We start from the raw sequence: 15877 nt of genomic DNA on the forward strand, positions 1-15877 counted from the left end.
CCGCCAGTGTCCCGCCAGTGTCTCACCAATGTCCCGCCAGTGTCTCACCAATGTCCCGCCAGTGTCCCGCCAGTGTCCCAACAATGTCACGCCAGTGTCCCGCTGGTGTCTCGCCAGTGTCCCACCAGTGTCTCGCCAGTGTCCTGCCAGTGTCTCACCAATGTCCTGCCAGTGACTCACCAGTGTCTCACCAATGTCCTGCCAGTGTCCTGTCAGTGTCTCGCCAGTGTCCCGCAAGTTTCCTGCCAGTGTCCTGCCAGTGTCTCGCCAGTGTCCCGCCAGTGACCTGCTAGTGTCTCACCAGTGACTCGCCAGTGTCGTGCCAGTGTCCTGCAGTGTCTCCCAGTGTCCCGCCAGTGTCTCACCAGTGTCCTGCCAGTGTCCTGCCAGTGTCTTGCCAGTGTCCTGCCAGTGTCCTGCCAGTGTCTCGCCAGTGTCCCGCCAGTGTCCTGCCAGTGTCTCACCAGTGACCTGCCAGTGTCCCGCCAGTGTCTCACCAATTTCCCACCATCTTCCATTTTAACCTGCTCTGCTGGGCAAGCAGCAAAGGCACCTTACAAAAGAAAAGCTTGCTTACAAAGCATTCCCCTCTAACAATTGCTGGACTGTAAATGATTTTGCTTTTAGTTCTTGGTATCTGTGACTCACTGGTTTTATCACACTGATAATACACTATACCCATCATACCCGTTATTAGAGATACCTTGTCAGAAAAGCCTAAAGCAATTTATGCTTTGTGAATTTGATGTAGGACAGCTCAGCTAAATGACCTGGAAGCCCCATTAGTCTTCTATACACCAGAATACCAACCAGATGCTACTGAGATACAAGTCCCTGGTGATGATGCCAACACATCTTTGTTGCTGTGTTTTTCAGAACGCATGACTTCAGTGACATTGTCAGGAATAAAGCAATTCTTATTTTCCACAAAACTCTGAAATTTATGCACGTTTGTTTAACTTTAACTGTAGAGACAATGTACTGTTGAAACGATTGCTGTTAATGTGCTGGAAACCATCTCAACCCTTTTCCCACTGGCTTATCGTTATTGATCTGTAACCCCCACCGTCCTGAGTGTGAAATAACCACCCTAATAATAAACCTCTGTGAGCAATTCCATGCTCAATGTCGGAAGCGGTTATTTTCCAGGTGATGAACTAATAATTCTGCCCCATAGATTTTACTCCATTTCAGAACCATTATTATTGGTTAGTCAGCAGTAATGATTTTTTTTTTTTTAAAACAGTTTGTTCATCTTTTCCACTCTCCTGAAGGCATTGCCATCTGCTAGTCTGGTGCTCTATGCATACCAGACGTCCTCCAAATGGCCTCAATCGTGATTGTTGACAGCCTATTCTATAATGGGTGGGTTTTACAGTTGGGTCTTCTCCTGTCTTTACCCAACAGCAACACACAAATGGGGAGACCAAACGCAGATTGGGTGACCGCTTTGCGGAACACCTCCGTTCAGTCCGTAAGGGGGACCCCGAGCTTCCGGTCGCCTGTCATTTTAATTCACCGCCCCATTCCCACTTGGACCTCACTGTCCTCTGCCTCTTGCATTGTTCCACGGAAGCTCACTGTAAACTCGAGGAACAGCACCTCATCTTCCGATTAGGCACTTTACAGCCTTCCGCCCTCAATATCGAGTTCAACAATTTCAGATCATAACCTCGGCCCCTATTACATTTTTACTTATATTTTTTATCCACACCTTTGTTTTGGCCTTCCCCCCCCCCTTTCTTTTTTTCTCTCTCCCACATGGCAGCTGTCTCCCATTCTGCCAGCGCATTTCACGCCTAATCTAGAGCTGTCTTTTGTCTCCACTAGTCCTATCACCATCTCGTCTCATTTTGAATACCTCGTAACGTCTCTTCTCTTTTGTTCTCTCCCAGCCTGGCCTCTTAATCTATTTCACTTCCTGTGCTTTCTTAGTCTTGACAAAGGGTTTTCACCCGAAACGTTGACTCTATTTTCTCTCCACGGATGTTGCCTGGCCTGCTGAGTTTTTCCAGCATTTTCTGCTGTTATTTCGGAGTTCCAGCATCTGCAGTATTTTGCTATCACACAAATGCTTCCTGCAGCTGACACCAGTCAATAGCGAGAACTGGGAATCCTAGTCAATATTTCCCTCCTTAGCCCATGGGCAGTGTCAACTGTAGTACCTCTTGTCTCCAACCTGGCTATGAGCAGCTAACTTAGCCCAGACCAGGAATCAAACCTAAACCGTTCAAATCTGCTACAGCTCAGCTTTACCTAGTGAACCACACGGGCAGCCAGATAAAACATTTTGATGAGGTAACTGGACCTTTCTCTGCTTTCAGTACAGTTTAGTTACTGTTCTGTGTTTGCGCCTCTCTGCAGTCAATCCTAAAAAAAAATACAAAATTCCAGAATAAATTTACTCCAAGCAATTAAACTTTATCCTTTTTGAACATTTCTCGTACAATCCATGGAAGAATGTTTCCAACAAGAGAAAAGATTTTTAAAATTTCTTTCTAAAAGTCAAAAGTTTATCGGGGAAAGCCCAGTTTGTGATCCGGCTAAGTGATTGGGTTGGACCTGTGCTCATCCCGACTAATCCCATTATTTATTGCAGAACTCAATACCCTGTGTTGAAAAAAACATGGCGCGTGAATCTGGGGAATATTATTCTGGATACTTTCCGGCGAAGTCGCTTCGGGCTGCAGGACTACTGGTCCAATCCACAGAGGGCCTATGCAATTGGGTCTGTCTCACGGGGCTCCAGGAGGCATCTACTGATACTGCCAGGAAACACTGGTATTTCAGATGTGGAGTCCACCATAAAACCAGCCTACTGCCAATACAAACACAAACTGATGTAAGTACCGAAAGAAAGTTACTCACGGCAAATCTGAAGCAAATCCGCAAAGTAAGGCACGGTTACATAGTATGTTCACTGGCTGAGAAATAAAACTACTTAAACAGGAAACACCATTCTTCTCGCCAGTTTGTCTGGGTCTAATCCCTTATGTGTTAAGTGTTTGTTCGACATCCAGTACTGGATGAACAGAAGATTCCTCCAACTAAATATTGGGAAGCCATTGTCTTCGGTCCCCGCCACAAACTCCGTCCCCTAGACACTGACTCCATCTATCTCCCCGGCATCTGTCTGAGGCTGAACCAGACTGTTCGCAACCTTGGTGTCATATTTGACCTTGAAATGAGCTTCCAACCACATATCCGCGTCATCACTAAGACCGCCTATTTCCATCTCCGTAACATTGCCCGTCTCCGCCCTGCCTTAGCTCATCCACTGCTGAAACCCTCACTCCTGCCTTTGTTACCTCTAGACTTGACTATTCCAACACACTCCTGGCTGGCCTCCCACGTTCTACCCACCATAAACTTGAGCTCATCAAAAACTCTGCTGCCCGTGTCCTAACTCGCACCAAGTCCCGTTCGCCCATCACCCCTGTGCTCGCTGCCCCGTGTCCTAACTCACACCAAGTCCCGTTCGCCCATCACCCCTGTGCTCGCTGCCCCGTGTCCTAACTCGCACCAAGTCCCATTCGCCCATCACCCCTGTGCTCGCTGCCCCGTGTCCTAACTCGCACCAAGTCCCGTTCGCCCATCACCCCTGTGCTCGCTGACCCTGTGCTTGGCTCCCGGTTAAGCAACGCCTCGATTTTAAAATTCTCATCCTTGTTTTCAAATCCCTCCATGGCCTTGCCCCTCCTTATCTCTGTAACCTCCTCCAGCCCCACAACCCCAGAGATATCTGCGCTCCTCTAATTCTGGCCTCTTGAATGTCCCCAGTTTTAATCGCTCCACCATTGGCGGCCGTGCCTTCGGCTGGCTGGGCCCTAAGCTCCGGAATTCCCTCCTGATTCCTCTCCCCCTCTGTACCTTTCTTTCCTCTTTTAAGATATTCCTTAAAACCTACCTCTTAGAACAAGCTTTTGGTCACCTGCTCTAATGTCTCCTTATGTGGCTCGGTGTCAAATTTTGTTTGATAATCGCTCCTGTGAAGCGCCTTGGGACGTTTTACTACGTTAAAGGCGCTGTATAAATACACATTGTTGTTGTTGTTGTTGATGTGTTCCGATGAAAGGTCATCGACCTGAAACGTTAACTTTATATCCCATCCACAGATGCTGCCTGACCTGCTGAGTATTTCCAGCATTTTCTGTTTTTATCCCTTACATGTTAACTTCTATTCCACATTTCCAAAGATTGTATGTTGTGGATTTAAAATCTTATCAGCTGAATTTAACTTAACGGCACCACTCTAATATAAGTTGATCTAAAGTCCATCCTCGGATAGTTAAAAATCTCAAAATGGGACACTCATTAATAATTTTTTGTACAGTTTTGGTCTCCTTACCTAAGGAAGGACGTACTTGCCATAGCGGGAGTGCAACGAAGGTTCACCAGACTGGTTCCTGGGATGGGGGGATTGTCCTAAGAGGAGAGATTGAGTAGACTAGGCCTATATTCTCTGGAGTTTAGAAGAATGAGAGGTGATCTCATTGAAGCATACAAAATTCTTACAGTGCTTGACAGGGAGGATGTTTCCCCTGGCTGGGGAGTCTAGAACCAGGGGTCACAGTCTCAGAATAAGGGGTCGGCCATTTAGGACTGAGATGAGGAGAAATTTCTTCACTCAAAGGGTGGTGAATCTTTGGAATTCTCTCCCCCAGAGGGCTGTGGAGGCTCAGTCATTGAGTATATTCAAGACAGAGATCGATAGATTGTTGAATATTAAGGGAATCAAGGGATATGGGGATAGTTCAGGAAAATGCAGATGATGTAGAAGATCAGCCGTGATCTTATTGAATGGCGGAGCAGGCTCGAAGGGCCGGGTGGCCTACTCCTGCTCCTATTTCTTATGTTCTTATATTCTTATTTTATTGAAGATATGCCTCTTGTAGACAGGGACCATTTTCTTCTCGCCACCACCCCAGTAAAGTCTGCAAACGGTGTTAGCAGGACCAAAAAGTCAAGATAAAAGCACTAACCTTCTGTTGGAGTTGGGCCCATTCCGAGTTTTGGACTGACCTTTAATCACGCGGCTCGTGCTCCCGCCTGGAACAGGCAGCGGCTTCTGTAATATATCCAAATAGGGGTCAATTAATGTAATTAGGACCCCGATGCAATTTTGATGTCTATAAGCTCCGTCACTGATGCTTCCACAGTCTGCCCACAAACCATGGACAGCACAGGTGGGGAGGCGGCCATTTGTAATGCTATTTAAAGGAATCATAAGCTGCTGTCAGGCAAACCTGGAAGTAGATCTGGCAATAACATTTTCTTCATTCTTTTTGGGGATTTTTAAGCCTTGAAGACGTCCTTAAGTTAACTCCTCGCTGCTTGGTGTGCTCTTTACATATCCCTGCCACTTAAATCTGCTGCTTCATTGACCTCGGCCCCCCGCCCCCAACCACCCTCCCCAACCCCACCCCATCCCCCCAATCTCTCCAGTCCTTCCCTTCAAAGTGCTGCTGCGGGGCCACATCAGTCCATGGCCTACCGAAATTTCCACCCTCCCAAATGGCGAGCTGCTAATAAGTAGCACGATTGGCACTGGCAACTTGGTTGTTCTATTTAAATGAAGCCTGGCCACAAAAGTTCAGCGGGCCTGCCCCAGAGTAGTCAGCCCACCCACTGCCTGTCTGACTTACATCAGAAACTAAAATGGCCCCATAGAGTAGCCAATAATCTGCTTGCTCCTCACGACCACAGCGACCAGTTCAAGGCCCAATTGTGGGGGCAATTCTTTTTATTCTCCAATTTCACCTCTCTGTTCCTCTCCTGAAGATACTGATTCCTCGCCGGTGTATGGGCCTGCAAGAACAAACTCCCCCCTTTGGTGCTGTTCTCAAATAACATGGATAAATTCACAGTTTCAGTAGGGACCTGGATACCAATCGAGAGTGCCAACTGTGACTGATGTTTCCCACCTCAACCCATGAGCTCCGAGGATAATTCTAGTGCCCTACATTGTCAGCTGTGGATCAGTGGGCAGCACTCTCGCCTCTCAGTCAGAAGGTTGTGGGTTCACAGTCCCACTCCAGAGAATGGAGCACAAAAATCTAGGCTGACCGTCCCAGTACTGTACTGAGGGCGTGCTGCACTGTTGGAGGTGTCATCTTTCGGATGAAACGTTAAACTAAGGCCCTGTCTGCCCTCTCAGGTGAGTGTGAAAGATCTCATGGCACTATTTCGAAGAAGAGCAGGGGAGTTATCCCCGATGTCCTGGACAATATTTATCCCTCAATCAACATCACTAAAACAGATGATCTGGTCATTATCACATTGCTGTTTGTGGGAGCTTGCTGTGCGCAAAATGCCTGCTGCGTTTCCCACATTACAACAGTGACTACACTTCAAAAGTATTTCATTGGCTGTAAAACACTTTGAGCTGTCCGGTGGTCGTGAAAGGCGCTATAGAAATGCAAGTCTTTCTTTTCTTTCTCCAATTCCACTCTGCTGGGGGATTGCGCCATTTGGTGGAGTGGGTGAGGAGAGGGTGGGGTGGGGGGGATTGCGCCATTTGGTGGAGTGGGTGAGGAGAGGGTGGGGTGGTGGGGGGACGGGCGGTGAGCACACTTGAATTGATGAAAATAAATGTGCACCTGGATTACCCCACTTTCCCAAATAACTGGAGAGTCACAGAGGCAAACAGACAAAGGCCACATGCACACAACACGGAAATGATTCCAAGAGGATCCCAGCGCTCTAAAAGTTAGAAGTACTGACATCAGGCAAATTCACAATGAAGGAAAATAATTCTAGTCTAAATCAAATAAAGTTAAAAAGGCCCTGTTAATAAACTCCAGCTTCGGGCAAATTCACAGTGACATGAATCAGTCATTCATGAAAAAAAGACTTATGAAATAATACTGAGCGGCCTACGGGTGGCGCTGTCCAGGGAGAGTATAAATACTCGGGCACGGGCCCAGCTTGCACAGGTCATTCTTAACAGGAACTAGTGAAGGACACAACTAGACCTCCATGTTGTAAAACAGTTGATTAAAGCTTTGTTTAACGCTTAGACCAAGTGCCTAGTAGTTTTCTTACGTCACACAGCACATTGAAGTAATAGTCCCCAAGCCCAGCAATAGCTAGAAACACCCAAGAGTATAAAAGCACCGACAGTCGATTACTTTTGCTGGTATGCTTTTCTTTGACTTGTTACTCATCCTGTTATAGTTATAGGTTTGCAGCCTTTTCCTGGTACAAACCCCATGCGCCTTTAAGTTGCGCTGTTTAATTCTGATTCCAGATGCTCTGCGTTCCTCCAACTCTGGCCTCTTGCGCATCCCCCACTTCCATCGCCCCACCATTGGCAGTCGTGCCATCAGCTATTTAGGCCCTGAGCTCTGGAATTCCCTCCCTAAACCTCTCCGCGTCTCCACCTCCTTTAAAACCTGCCTCATTGACCAAACTTTTGGTCACCTGTCCTAATATCTCCTTACGTGGCTTGGTGTCAATTTCTGTCTGATAACCGCTCCTGTGAAGCACCTTTGGACGTTTTACTACGTGAAAGGCGCTATATAAATGTAAGTTGTCGATGTTGCTGCTGTCCCTCAGCAGGTTCCGACTGTTCGCACTGCCAAATCTGACTCCCTTATCCTGGTGAAAAATTGGACCTACGATTCAGCTGCTGGGATAAGGAACCAGATTTAGCACAGTACATGTCGAGAGCTGGCTCACCAACACACAGGCACCGGAGTTCAAATAAAACCTTTTTCAACATTCACTCCCTCCACCACCGGCGCACCGTGGCTGCAGTGTGCACCATCTACAAGATGCACTGCAGCAACTCGCCAAGGCTTCTTCGGCAGCACCTCCCAAACCCGTGACCTCTTCCACCTAGAAGGACAAGGGCAGCAGCACATGGGAACACCATCACCTCCAAGTTCCCCTCCAAGTCACACACCATCCTGACTTGGAAATATATCGGCCGTTCCTTCATCGTCGCTGGGTCAAAATCCTGGAACTCCCTCCCTGACAGCACTGTGGGAGCACCTTCACCACACGGACTGCAGCGGTTCAAGAAGGTGGCTCACCACCACCTTCTCGAGGGCGATTAGGGATGGGCAATAAATGCTGGCCTTGCCGGCGACGCCCACATCCCATAAACGAATAAAAAATAATTAAAAGGAACTTAGATGATATTCCTAACACCTCTACTGTACAGTAATATTATTGTATAATTCCCAGGCATTATTCATGTAATCTAATGGGGGAGGGTGAAAGAACTTGGTAATATAATTTTTATTGTATTACAATAAACGTAAAAGAAAGACAGACTTGCATTTCTATAGCACCTTTTATGACTTCAGGACGTTTCAAAGCGCTTTACAGCCAATGAAGTACTTTTTGAAGTGTAGTCACTGTTGTAATGTAGGAAATGCAGCAGCCAATTTGCGCACAGCAAGCTCCCACAAACAGCAATGTAATAATGACCAGATAATCTGTTTTTAGTGATGTTGATTGAGGGATAAATATTGGTCAGGACACCGGGGCTAACTCCCCTGCTCTTCTCCGAAACAATGATATAGGATCCTTTACGGCCCTCAGTACTGCACTGGAGTGTCAGCCCAGATTTTTGTGCTGCATGCCCCTGGAGTGGGACTTAAACCCACGACCTTCTGACTCAGACGCGAGAGCGCTACCCACTGAGCCACAGCTGACACGACTAATGCAGAGCCAGAGCAGCAAGTATTTTTTTTTACTTTCTCCCCTCCTCTCCGGAAGGCATGGACTCTCACTGAGGTACAGTTCCATGGGCAGTAGCAACCCCTTGGTATTTTGCTCAATTCCCATCCTACTTTTCAGATCCCTCTATGGCCTCGCCTCCCCCTATCTCTGTAATCTCCTCCAGCCCCACAACCGCCCCCCCACCCCGAGATATCTGCGCTCCTCTAATTCTGCCCTCTTGAGCATCCCTGATTATAATCGCTCCACCATTGGTGGCCGTGCCTTCTGTTGCCTGGGTCCTAAACTCTGGAATTCCCTCCCTAAACCTCTCCACCTCGCTACCTCTCTTTCCTCCTTTAAGACACTCCTTAAAACCTACCTCTTTGACTAAGCTTTTGGTCACCGGCCCTCATTTCTCCTTATGTGGCTCGGTGTCAAATTTTTTGTCTTATAATACTCCTGTGCAGCGCCTTGGGGTGTTTTACTATGTTAAATGCGCGATATAATTGCAAGTTGTTGTTGTTGTCAAGTAGGATCTCTGAAATGTTGGATTATATTTCCTGTTGACTAATATTATTGTTAAACATTGAAGCGAAAGAGCAAATGTCAAAATCAAGAGATGTAAGTGAGAATTGTTATTGTTAGTGGGGCCTCCTCCCTAACCAGGATGCTAGACTTAAACGCAGGACACTGGTGAGAGTCCATGTAAGCTGGATATTACTCAAAGCTAGAAGGGAATTCTTCCACCAAGAAATGGTGTGTGTGCACTGGTTCGGCCTCAGCTGGAATATTGTGTCCAATTCTGGGCACCACACTTTAGGAAGGACATCAAGGCCTTGGAGAGGGTGCAGAAGAGATTTACTAGAATGGTAGCAAAATACTGCGGATGCTGGAAATCCGAAATAACAACAGAAAACGCTGGAAAAACTCAGCAGGCCAGGGCAGCATTGGTGGAGAGAGAAACGGAGTCAACGTTTCAGGTCGAAGACCCTTCGTCAGAACTGGAAAAAAAGCAGGATCTATCCCTCTTCCTGCTTTTTTCCAGTTCTGATGAAGGGTCTTCGACCTGAAAAGTTAACTCTGTTTCTCTCTCTACGGATGCTGCCGTGGCCTGCTGAGTTTTTCCAGCGTTTTCTGTTGTTATTTACTAGAATGGTACCAGGGGTGAGGGACTTCAGTTATGTGGAGTGACTGGAAAAACTGGGGTTGTTCTCCTTAGAGCAGAGAAGGTTAAGGGGAGATTTAATACAGGCATTGAATATCATGAAGGGTTTTGATATTAGTAAATAAGGAAAAACTGATTCCAGTGGCAGAAGGGTTGGTAACCAGGGGATATGGATTTAAGGTAATTAGCAAAAGAGCCAGAGGGAGATGAGCAGGCTTTTTTTGCAGCGAGTTGTTGTGATCTGGAATGCGCTGCCTTAAGGGGCGATGGAAGCAGATTCAACAGTAACTTTCAAAGGGAATTGGATAAATCCTTGAAGGGGGAAAATGTGCAGGGCTATGGGGAAAGAGCAGGGACTAATTGGAGAGCTCTTTCAAAGAGTCCGCACAGGCACGATGGGCCGAATGGCCTTTTCCTGTGCTGTATGATTCTATAATTCTATGATCTGCTACTGACGCTCCATTTATCACCTGATTTATAATCGCCATTTTTGGTGGGTGTTAAAGTTCGAATTGCTATTTGTGGGCTTATGCTGTGCATAAAATGGCTGCCTCGTTCACCGACAGAACAACAGTGACTGCACTTGGATAGATAGATAGAGAGAACTGGCATTTATATAGCGCCTTTCATGACCTCCGGACGTCTCGAAGCACTTTACAAGTCAATGAAGTACATTTGAAGCGTAGTCACTCTTGTATTATGGGAAATGTGGCAGCCAATTTGCGCACAGCAAGATCCCACAGCAGTGACGAGATAATCTGCCAGAATTTTGGGTCCCCACGGGTGAGTACGCACTGGGTACTCATGCGTAGGCCCAACGAAAGTGCCGGTTTCGTGCATGCACTGTGCATGCGCGGGAAACCGGAACTTCCGTTCCCTTAAAGGAAGGGGTTGACAGGTCGAACGTGTGCGCCGGAGAGGCAGCGCGTATGCCTGGAACTTCCATTTTTTTTGCAGGTTTCTCTGGGAGGGTAAGTCTCCAGGAGCTACGCTTGTAAAAAGCAGTCGCAAGTGATGAATTAAATTAAATTAAAACATTTTTTCCACAGGTTTATTATTTATAAATACTTGAAAGAAAGGTAAGTTTATTTTTAGCCCCGTTAGAAACTGTAATTAACTTTTTCAAAAATTTAAATTATTGTTTAAAATAGTTATTTTATGTAATTTATAGTTATTTTAAAAATGTGATTTAAAAAAAAAATTATTTGAAGTTTTAGTGATTTTTGGGGTTGAATTATATTCATAGATTTGACATGACTTCCTGTCAAATCTATGAATACAGATTCCCTGCTACCATTGGCTCTCCATGGCCCACGTGATCCCAAGGGACGCTTCGAACTAACTGCGCCCCTGGGATACGCAAGCACTGCGCGCCGGCAGTTGGAGGAGGCCCAGGATCGGAATCCCACACGGGCCCACAGCTCAACGGCCGGCGCGCAAGGTAAGTGCAGGTCGGAGGCTTGCACCCGCGGGAAGCCCCCGACCCGAATTTCTGGGCCAATCTGTGTTTTTCTTCGTGATGTTGGTTGAGGGGTTATATTGGCCAGGAATCCAGGGGGGAACTCCCATGGCTTTTCTCCGAAATAGTGCCGTGGAATATTTTGCGTCCACCTGAGAGAGCAGATTGGGCCTCGGTTTAACGTCTGATTGTACGGGAGGTGCTTTTGCACGTTTCTCGGAGATATGAGAAAGTGCTATATAAATGCAAAGGCCCTGAATTTGCATGAGAACGTGATTCTGACAGTTACGCTGAGATCGTGCCAGTGGGTGGTCTCCAGCACTGACCCCACCATGATCTGCAGGGTCAGTAGGAGGGCCTCTAATTAGCATGGGGTTGACAGGTGCATGTACCATTACAGGCACATTATAAGTGCACGCTATCCCACACAGGCCAGAAACTCCAGCACTCTGTTGTCATCCATTGGAGGTTGGTGGGTGCCCAACCCCCCTCCGTTGCCCCCCTCCCCTCACCCCCCTCCCACTCAATATAAGATATGGTGGCGTCTTCAGCTCCTTGCAAAAGGGGGCCAATAATATCTTTAAAAAAAAATAACCTTTACTTCAGGGGTGCAGGCTGCTTCCCTGGCCTGGAACCTCCTCCCCTGGTGGGACTTGTTTGGGTCCTTTATTCCGAGGGTAGGAATCCCGCGGTTCCAGCTCTGCCCTCCCCCACCCTGGTGACACAGGGCACTGTGTTTGGGATGGATGGAGGTTCTGCTCCAAACAAGGATACTTGGAAAATATCAGCGAAACCCGGGACTCGACTCTGCCTATTTCCCAAGCCTTCAGATGCACTCCCAAGGAGTGATGGTGGGAGTTTGCCCGAAGGCTTGTGAATTTCCCGGGCCAGACTGCTTCTCTTGCTCTCTGCAGGCAGAGTCCTGATTTAAATATGCAGATTGGACTTCCGTGACGTCATCAGAGCCCGACGGCTATTTTTACCAGTGCCCTGAAAAGATTAAGGGGGAAAAATTCAGTTGTTTGCGTCTCCCGTTAGCGCCTTAAGAGGGCGCTAATGGGGCGCAAAGCAACTAGCGCCTGGGCGCGGCGATGTTTGCGCCGCTCGCGAAATTAACTAGACATTTTGCGGCGGCGCTAAACACTACCGCCACGATCTCCTGCGCCGGCAGATTGTGACGTCAGTCGAGTGCACAACGCCCCGTTAGTGCCCCGGACCGGATATTGAGTGGCGCCCCCTGCCTTACCGCTTGCCGCTAGCAATGACAGCGTTATGCTTTCAGAAAGGGACAAGGGGAGCGGTATTTAAAGGCGACCGCTTTCTGCCTTTTTTTGTCGGTGACATTTTTGCACCACACATTCTGCGAGAGAGAGAGAGACTTCTGGAGAGATTCAACGCTGTGTGAAGGAGTTTTGGGTACTGAGCAGCATTTTGCAGGTATATTATTGATTTGACCTTGCTTCGCCAGCGCTCTGAGGTAGCGCCTCGCTCCTCGGCCTTTGCGCCTTAAGACAGGTGTGAAGTGCCTGATTAACGCTCCAATCACCTCCAGGGGCGATAAAAGCCAAGTTTGCTGTCGGAGGCGATAATTAGCGCCAGGTGCTAAACTTTGCGCACGACCGATAATGGCGCCCCAAATGGGGCGATACCGAATCTTTCCCCCTTAAACTCCAGAACAACCCTGGCCAAATCCGAGGGTTCCTCAGCCTCGTACTTATTTGGCCAACCGCTGCCGAACATCGATACGATAGCAAAATACTGCGGATGCTGGAAATCCGAAATAACAACAGAGAACGCTGGAAAAAGTCAGCAGGCCAGGACAGCATCCGCGGAGAGAGAAACAGAGTCAACGTTTCAGGTCGAAGACCCTTCGTCAGAACTAGAAAAAAGCAGGAAATGGAACAGATTTTAAAGCATGTTGGGAGCTGGGAAAAGGGGGAGGGGATGAAAGGACGAAAGGGAAGGTCAGTGATAGGATAGAAAGCAGGAGAGATTGAGAGACATTGAACGCCGGAGGAGGTGGTGATGGGACAGGTAAAGGAACAGAGGATGGCTCCAGATGAAGTGTGAATTGCGCTGGCAACATCACTCTGGACTTGGGTAAGTGGCAGCGTGTCCCTACAGGCAGAGAGATTGCATCCAAAGCTAGGCAGGGAAATTCGACCTGTGCAGATTTCTCGGTAGATTGTTTTGCCACCTATCGGGTGTTGGGTTTCTTTCAGCCTCCCACTCACAGCCAAACAAACCACTAACATTGTAAGACCGGCAGGACGGCAGCCTGTTCTCGTTTGATGTCCGAAGCACGACCAAGTGCCCGATTCAGATTTTTCCCATTTTTTTTTTAGTCCGAATATAAATACGTATCCAAATCAGGATGACGGCGTTTCCTTCTCCTCCACTTCCCACCGCTGACAGTGCACCTGTTTTCACCTGACAGTACGCTCCTGGAGATGGCAAGCTCCCTTTCCCCGAGATGGTTTGGCACCATGCTCGGGCACACAGCTTGGCACTTAGACGGCTGCCAGAATGATTTTCTTTTCAATAATCGCCAGCCTTGGTTCGTCGTTCAGTGTTTTTTTTTCTCGCCGCGGCAACATTGCCAAAGTCAGATCACTCCAGGAGGCGGCAGATATTCGCTGGCAAAAAATCACAAATTCCACACACACACACACACACACACACACACATCATCCAAACTCCTGCGTTTTATTCCAGGTGTAAAAGGAAGATGGGAGAGACTTGGCACTCGTGCATGAAGAGATCAATATAAATTAAAAGCAGGATGTTTGTTGGTTAGGGCCGAGAGGCGATGGGTGGCTGCAGTGGCAAAGAACACATGCAGCTGGTCAGGGAGCAGCTGTTTCCTGGTTCCAGCAGCAGATCCATAAGTCACAATCTCACGGGAATGCAGCAAAGACAATGCAACCCCTGTTCTTAAAAACATGGCATAGGATTGTACGGTCACATGATGCACGTAAACCACCCCCACCCTCACCCCGTGTCAGGACACTCCGTCAGGCAGCTTCCTTGGCAAATGCTAATTATTAGTTTGTCATACTTCCTCCAGAATTCTGGAGTATCAGATTAGTTGATGGAATTTAAAGATCCATTTGTTCGACTGCTACCAGCGTCTTGCGATTCATGTGTAACTTTCACAGGGGTCTGGCGCTCAAATCTGGAAACCAGCTGTTTCTCCCACCCCCCACAGCACACTGCGGTGCAACTCATGAACTCTTTACATTTGGGTCACTGGTCGAAAGTATCAGGCTTCATTGCAAAGGGAGGCGACTACTAGTCTCAACTATCTCCAGGCGCTGTACTTCATTGCAACAACTCCCATTTAAAGAGCATTTTTTAATGTAGCAACACTTCCCCAAAGCAGCTCAGTTGGGTGTCTGACAAGGACTATGACAGGCATGGGTGAAAAAAAAGAAAGAAAGTCTTGCATTTCTATAGCGCCTTTCACAACCTCAAGACTTCCCGTAGCGCTTTACAGCCAATGAAGTACTTTTTTGAAGTGTAGTCACTGTTGTAATGTAGGAAACGCAGCAGCCAATTTGCACACAGCAAGCTCCCACAATGTGATAATGACCAGATAATCTGTTTTGAGCGATGTTGATAGAGGGATAAATATTGGCCCCAGGACACCGGGGAGAACTCCCCTGCTCTTCTTTGAGATAGCGCCATGCAATCTTTTACGTCCACCTGAGAGGGCAGACGGGGCCTCAATTTAACATCTCACCCGAAGGGCGGCACCTCTGACAGTGCGGCACTCCCTCAGCACTGCCCTGGAGTCTCAGCCTGGACTTTCGTGCTCAAGTCTCTGGAGTGGTATTATGAACCCACAACCTTCTGTCTCAGAGGCGAGAGTGCTGCCCACTGAGCCACTGCGGACACTGAAAATACAGAGACTGGTTTTAAGGAGGCTTTGGAAGGTGGGAAGAAATATACCAAAGCAGAGGGCTTGTAGAGAGTTTTGTGGAGTATGGGAAGAGCATGGCTGAAGGATCTGCACTGATGATAGAGCAGAGGAAGGAGGGAATATGCAGGTTTGGAATGTTGAAGGATGCACATTGGAATATAGAGCTGAGGATATGGCAAGGATGGGGAGCAGTGAGCCCATTGAGGATTTGTAGATGAGAACCAAGATCCTGTAGTTGGTGCAGTGGGACAGGGGCAACAGCTGAGCTGGACGTGGTGCAGGGTAAAATGTAGATGTCAGCGTAATGGATGGCTTGGAGTTTATGTCAGGTGAAGCTCGAGAGGCTGGGATGGACAGCGCTGAAAGGCATGAATGAGGGTTTCACTGTTAGTGTGGGTAGGAATGGTAATGGGTGATATTACGGGGGTGGAGGTAATGTTAGTGATGGACTTGATATGGGGTGCGAAACTCAGCTCAGGCTTGAGCAGGCCACTGAGGGAATAAGCTTGAGTGGGCATTCAGGAAAGAGGATGGGATGATGGACTGCAGCATAACCTGAAGGAGAGAAAATTGCAGGGATATGGGGAAAGAGCAGGGGGAGTGCGACTAACGGGAATGCTCTTCGAAAGAGCCAGCACGGACTCGATGAGCCGAATGGCCT

At 47.9% G+C, this 15877-nt stretch overlaps 1 protein-coding gene across 3 annotated transcripts in view; it reads left to right on the forward strand.

Moving 5' to 3' along the window:
• The window catches only part of LOC147103388 (uncharacterized), a 465903-nt gene that overhangs the window by 254480 nt on the left and 195546 nt on the right, over positions 1 to 15877 (forward strand). For all 3 annotated transcript variants that reach the window (XM_085962946.1, XM_085962945.1, XM_085962947.1), the window contains exon 3: positions 2600 to 2842. In XM_085962946.1, the coding sequence (XP_085819072.1) occupies positions 2600 to 2842 (243 nt within the window). The remainder of the gene's footprint in view (positions 1 to 2599; positions 2843 to 15877) is intronic.

This window comes from Somniosus microcephalus, chromosome 20 (assembly GCF_052327205.1).
Source record: "Somniosus microcephalus isolate GS21.2 chromosome 20, FLI_Smic_1.0, whole genome shotgun sequence".
Taxonomy (NCBI): Eukaryota; Metazoa; Chordata; class Chondrichthyes; order Squaliformes; family Somniosidae; genus Somniosus; species Somniosus microcephalus.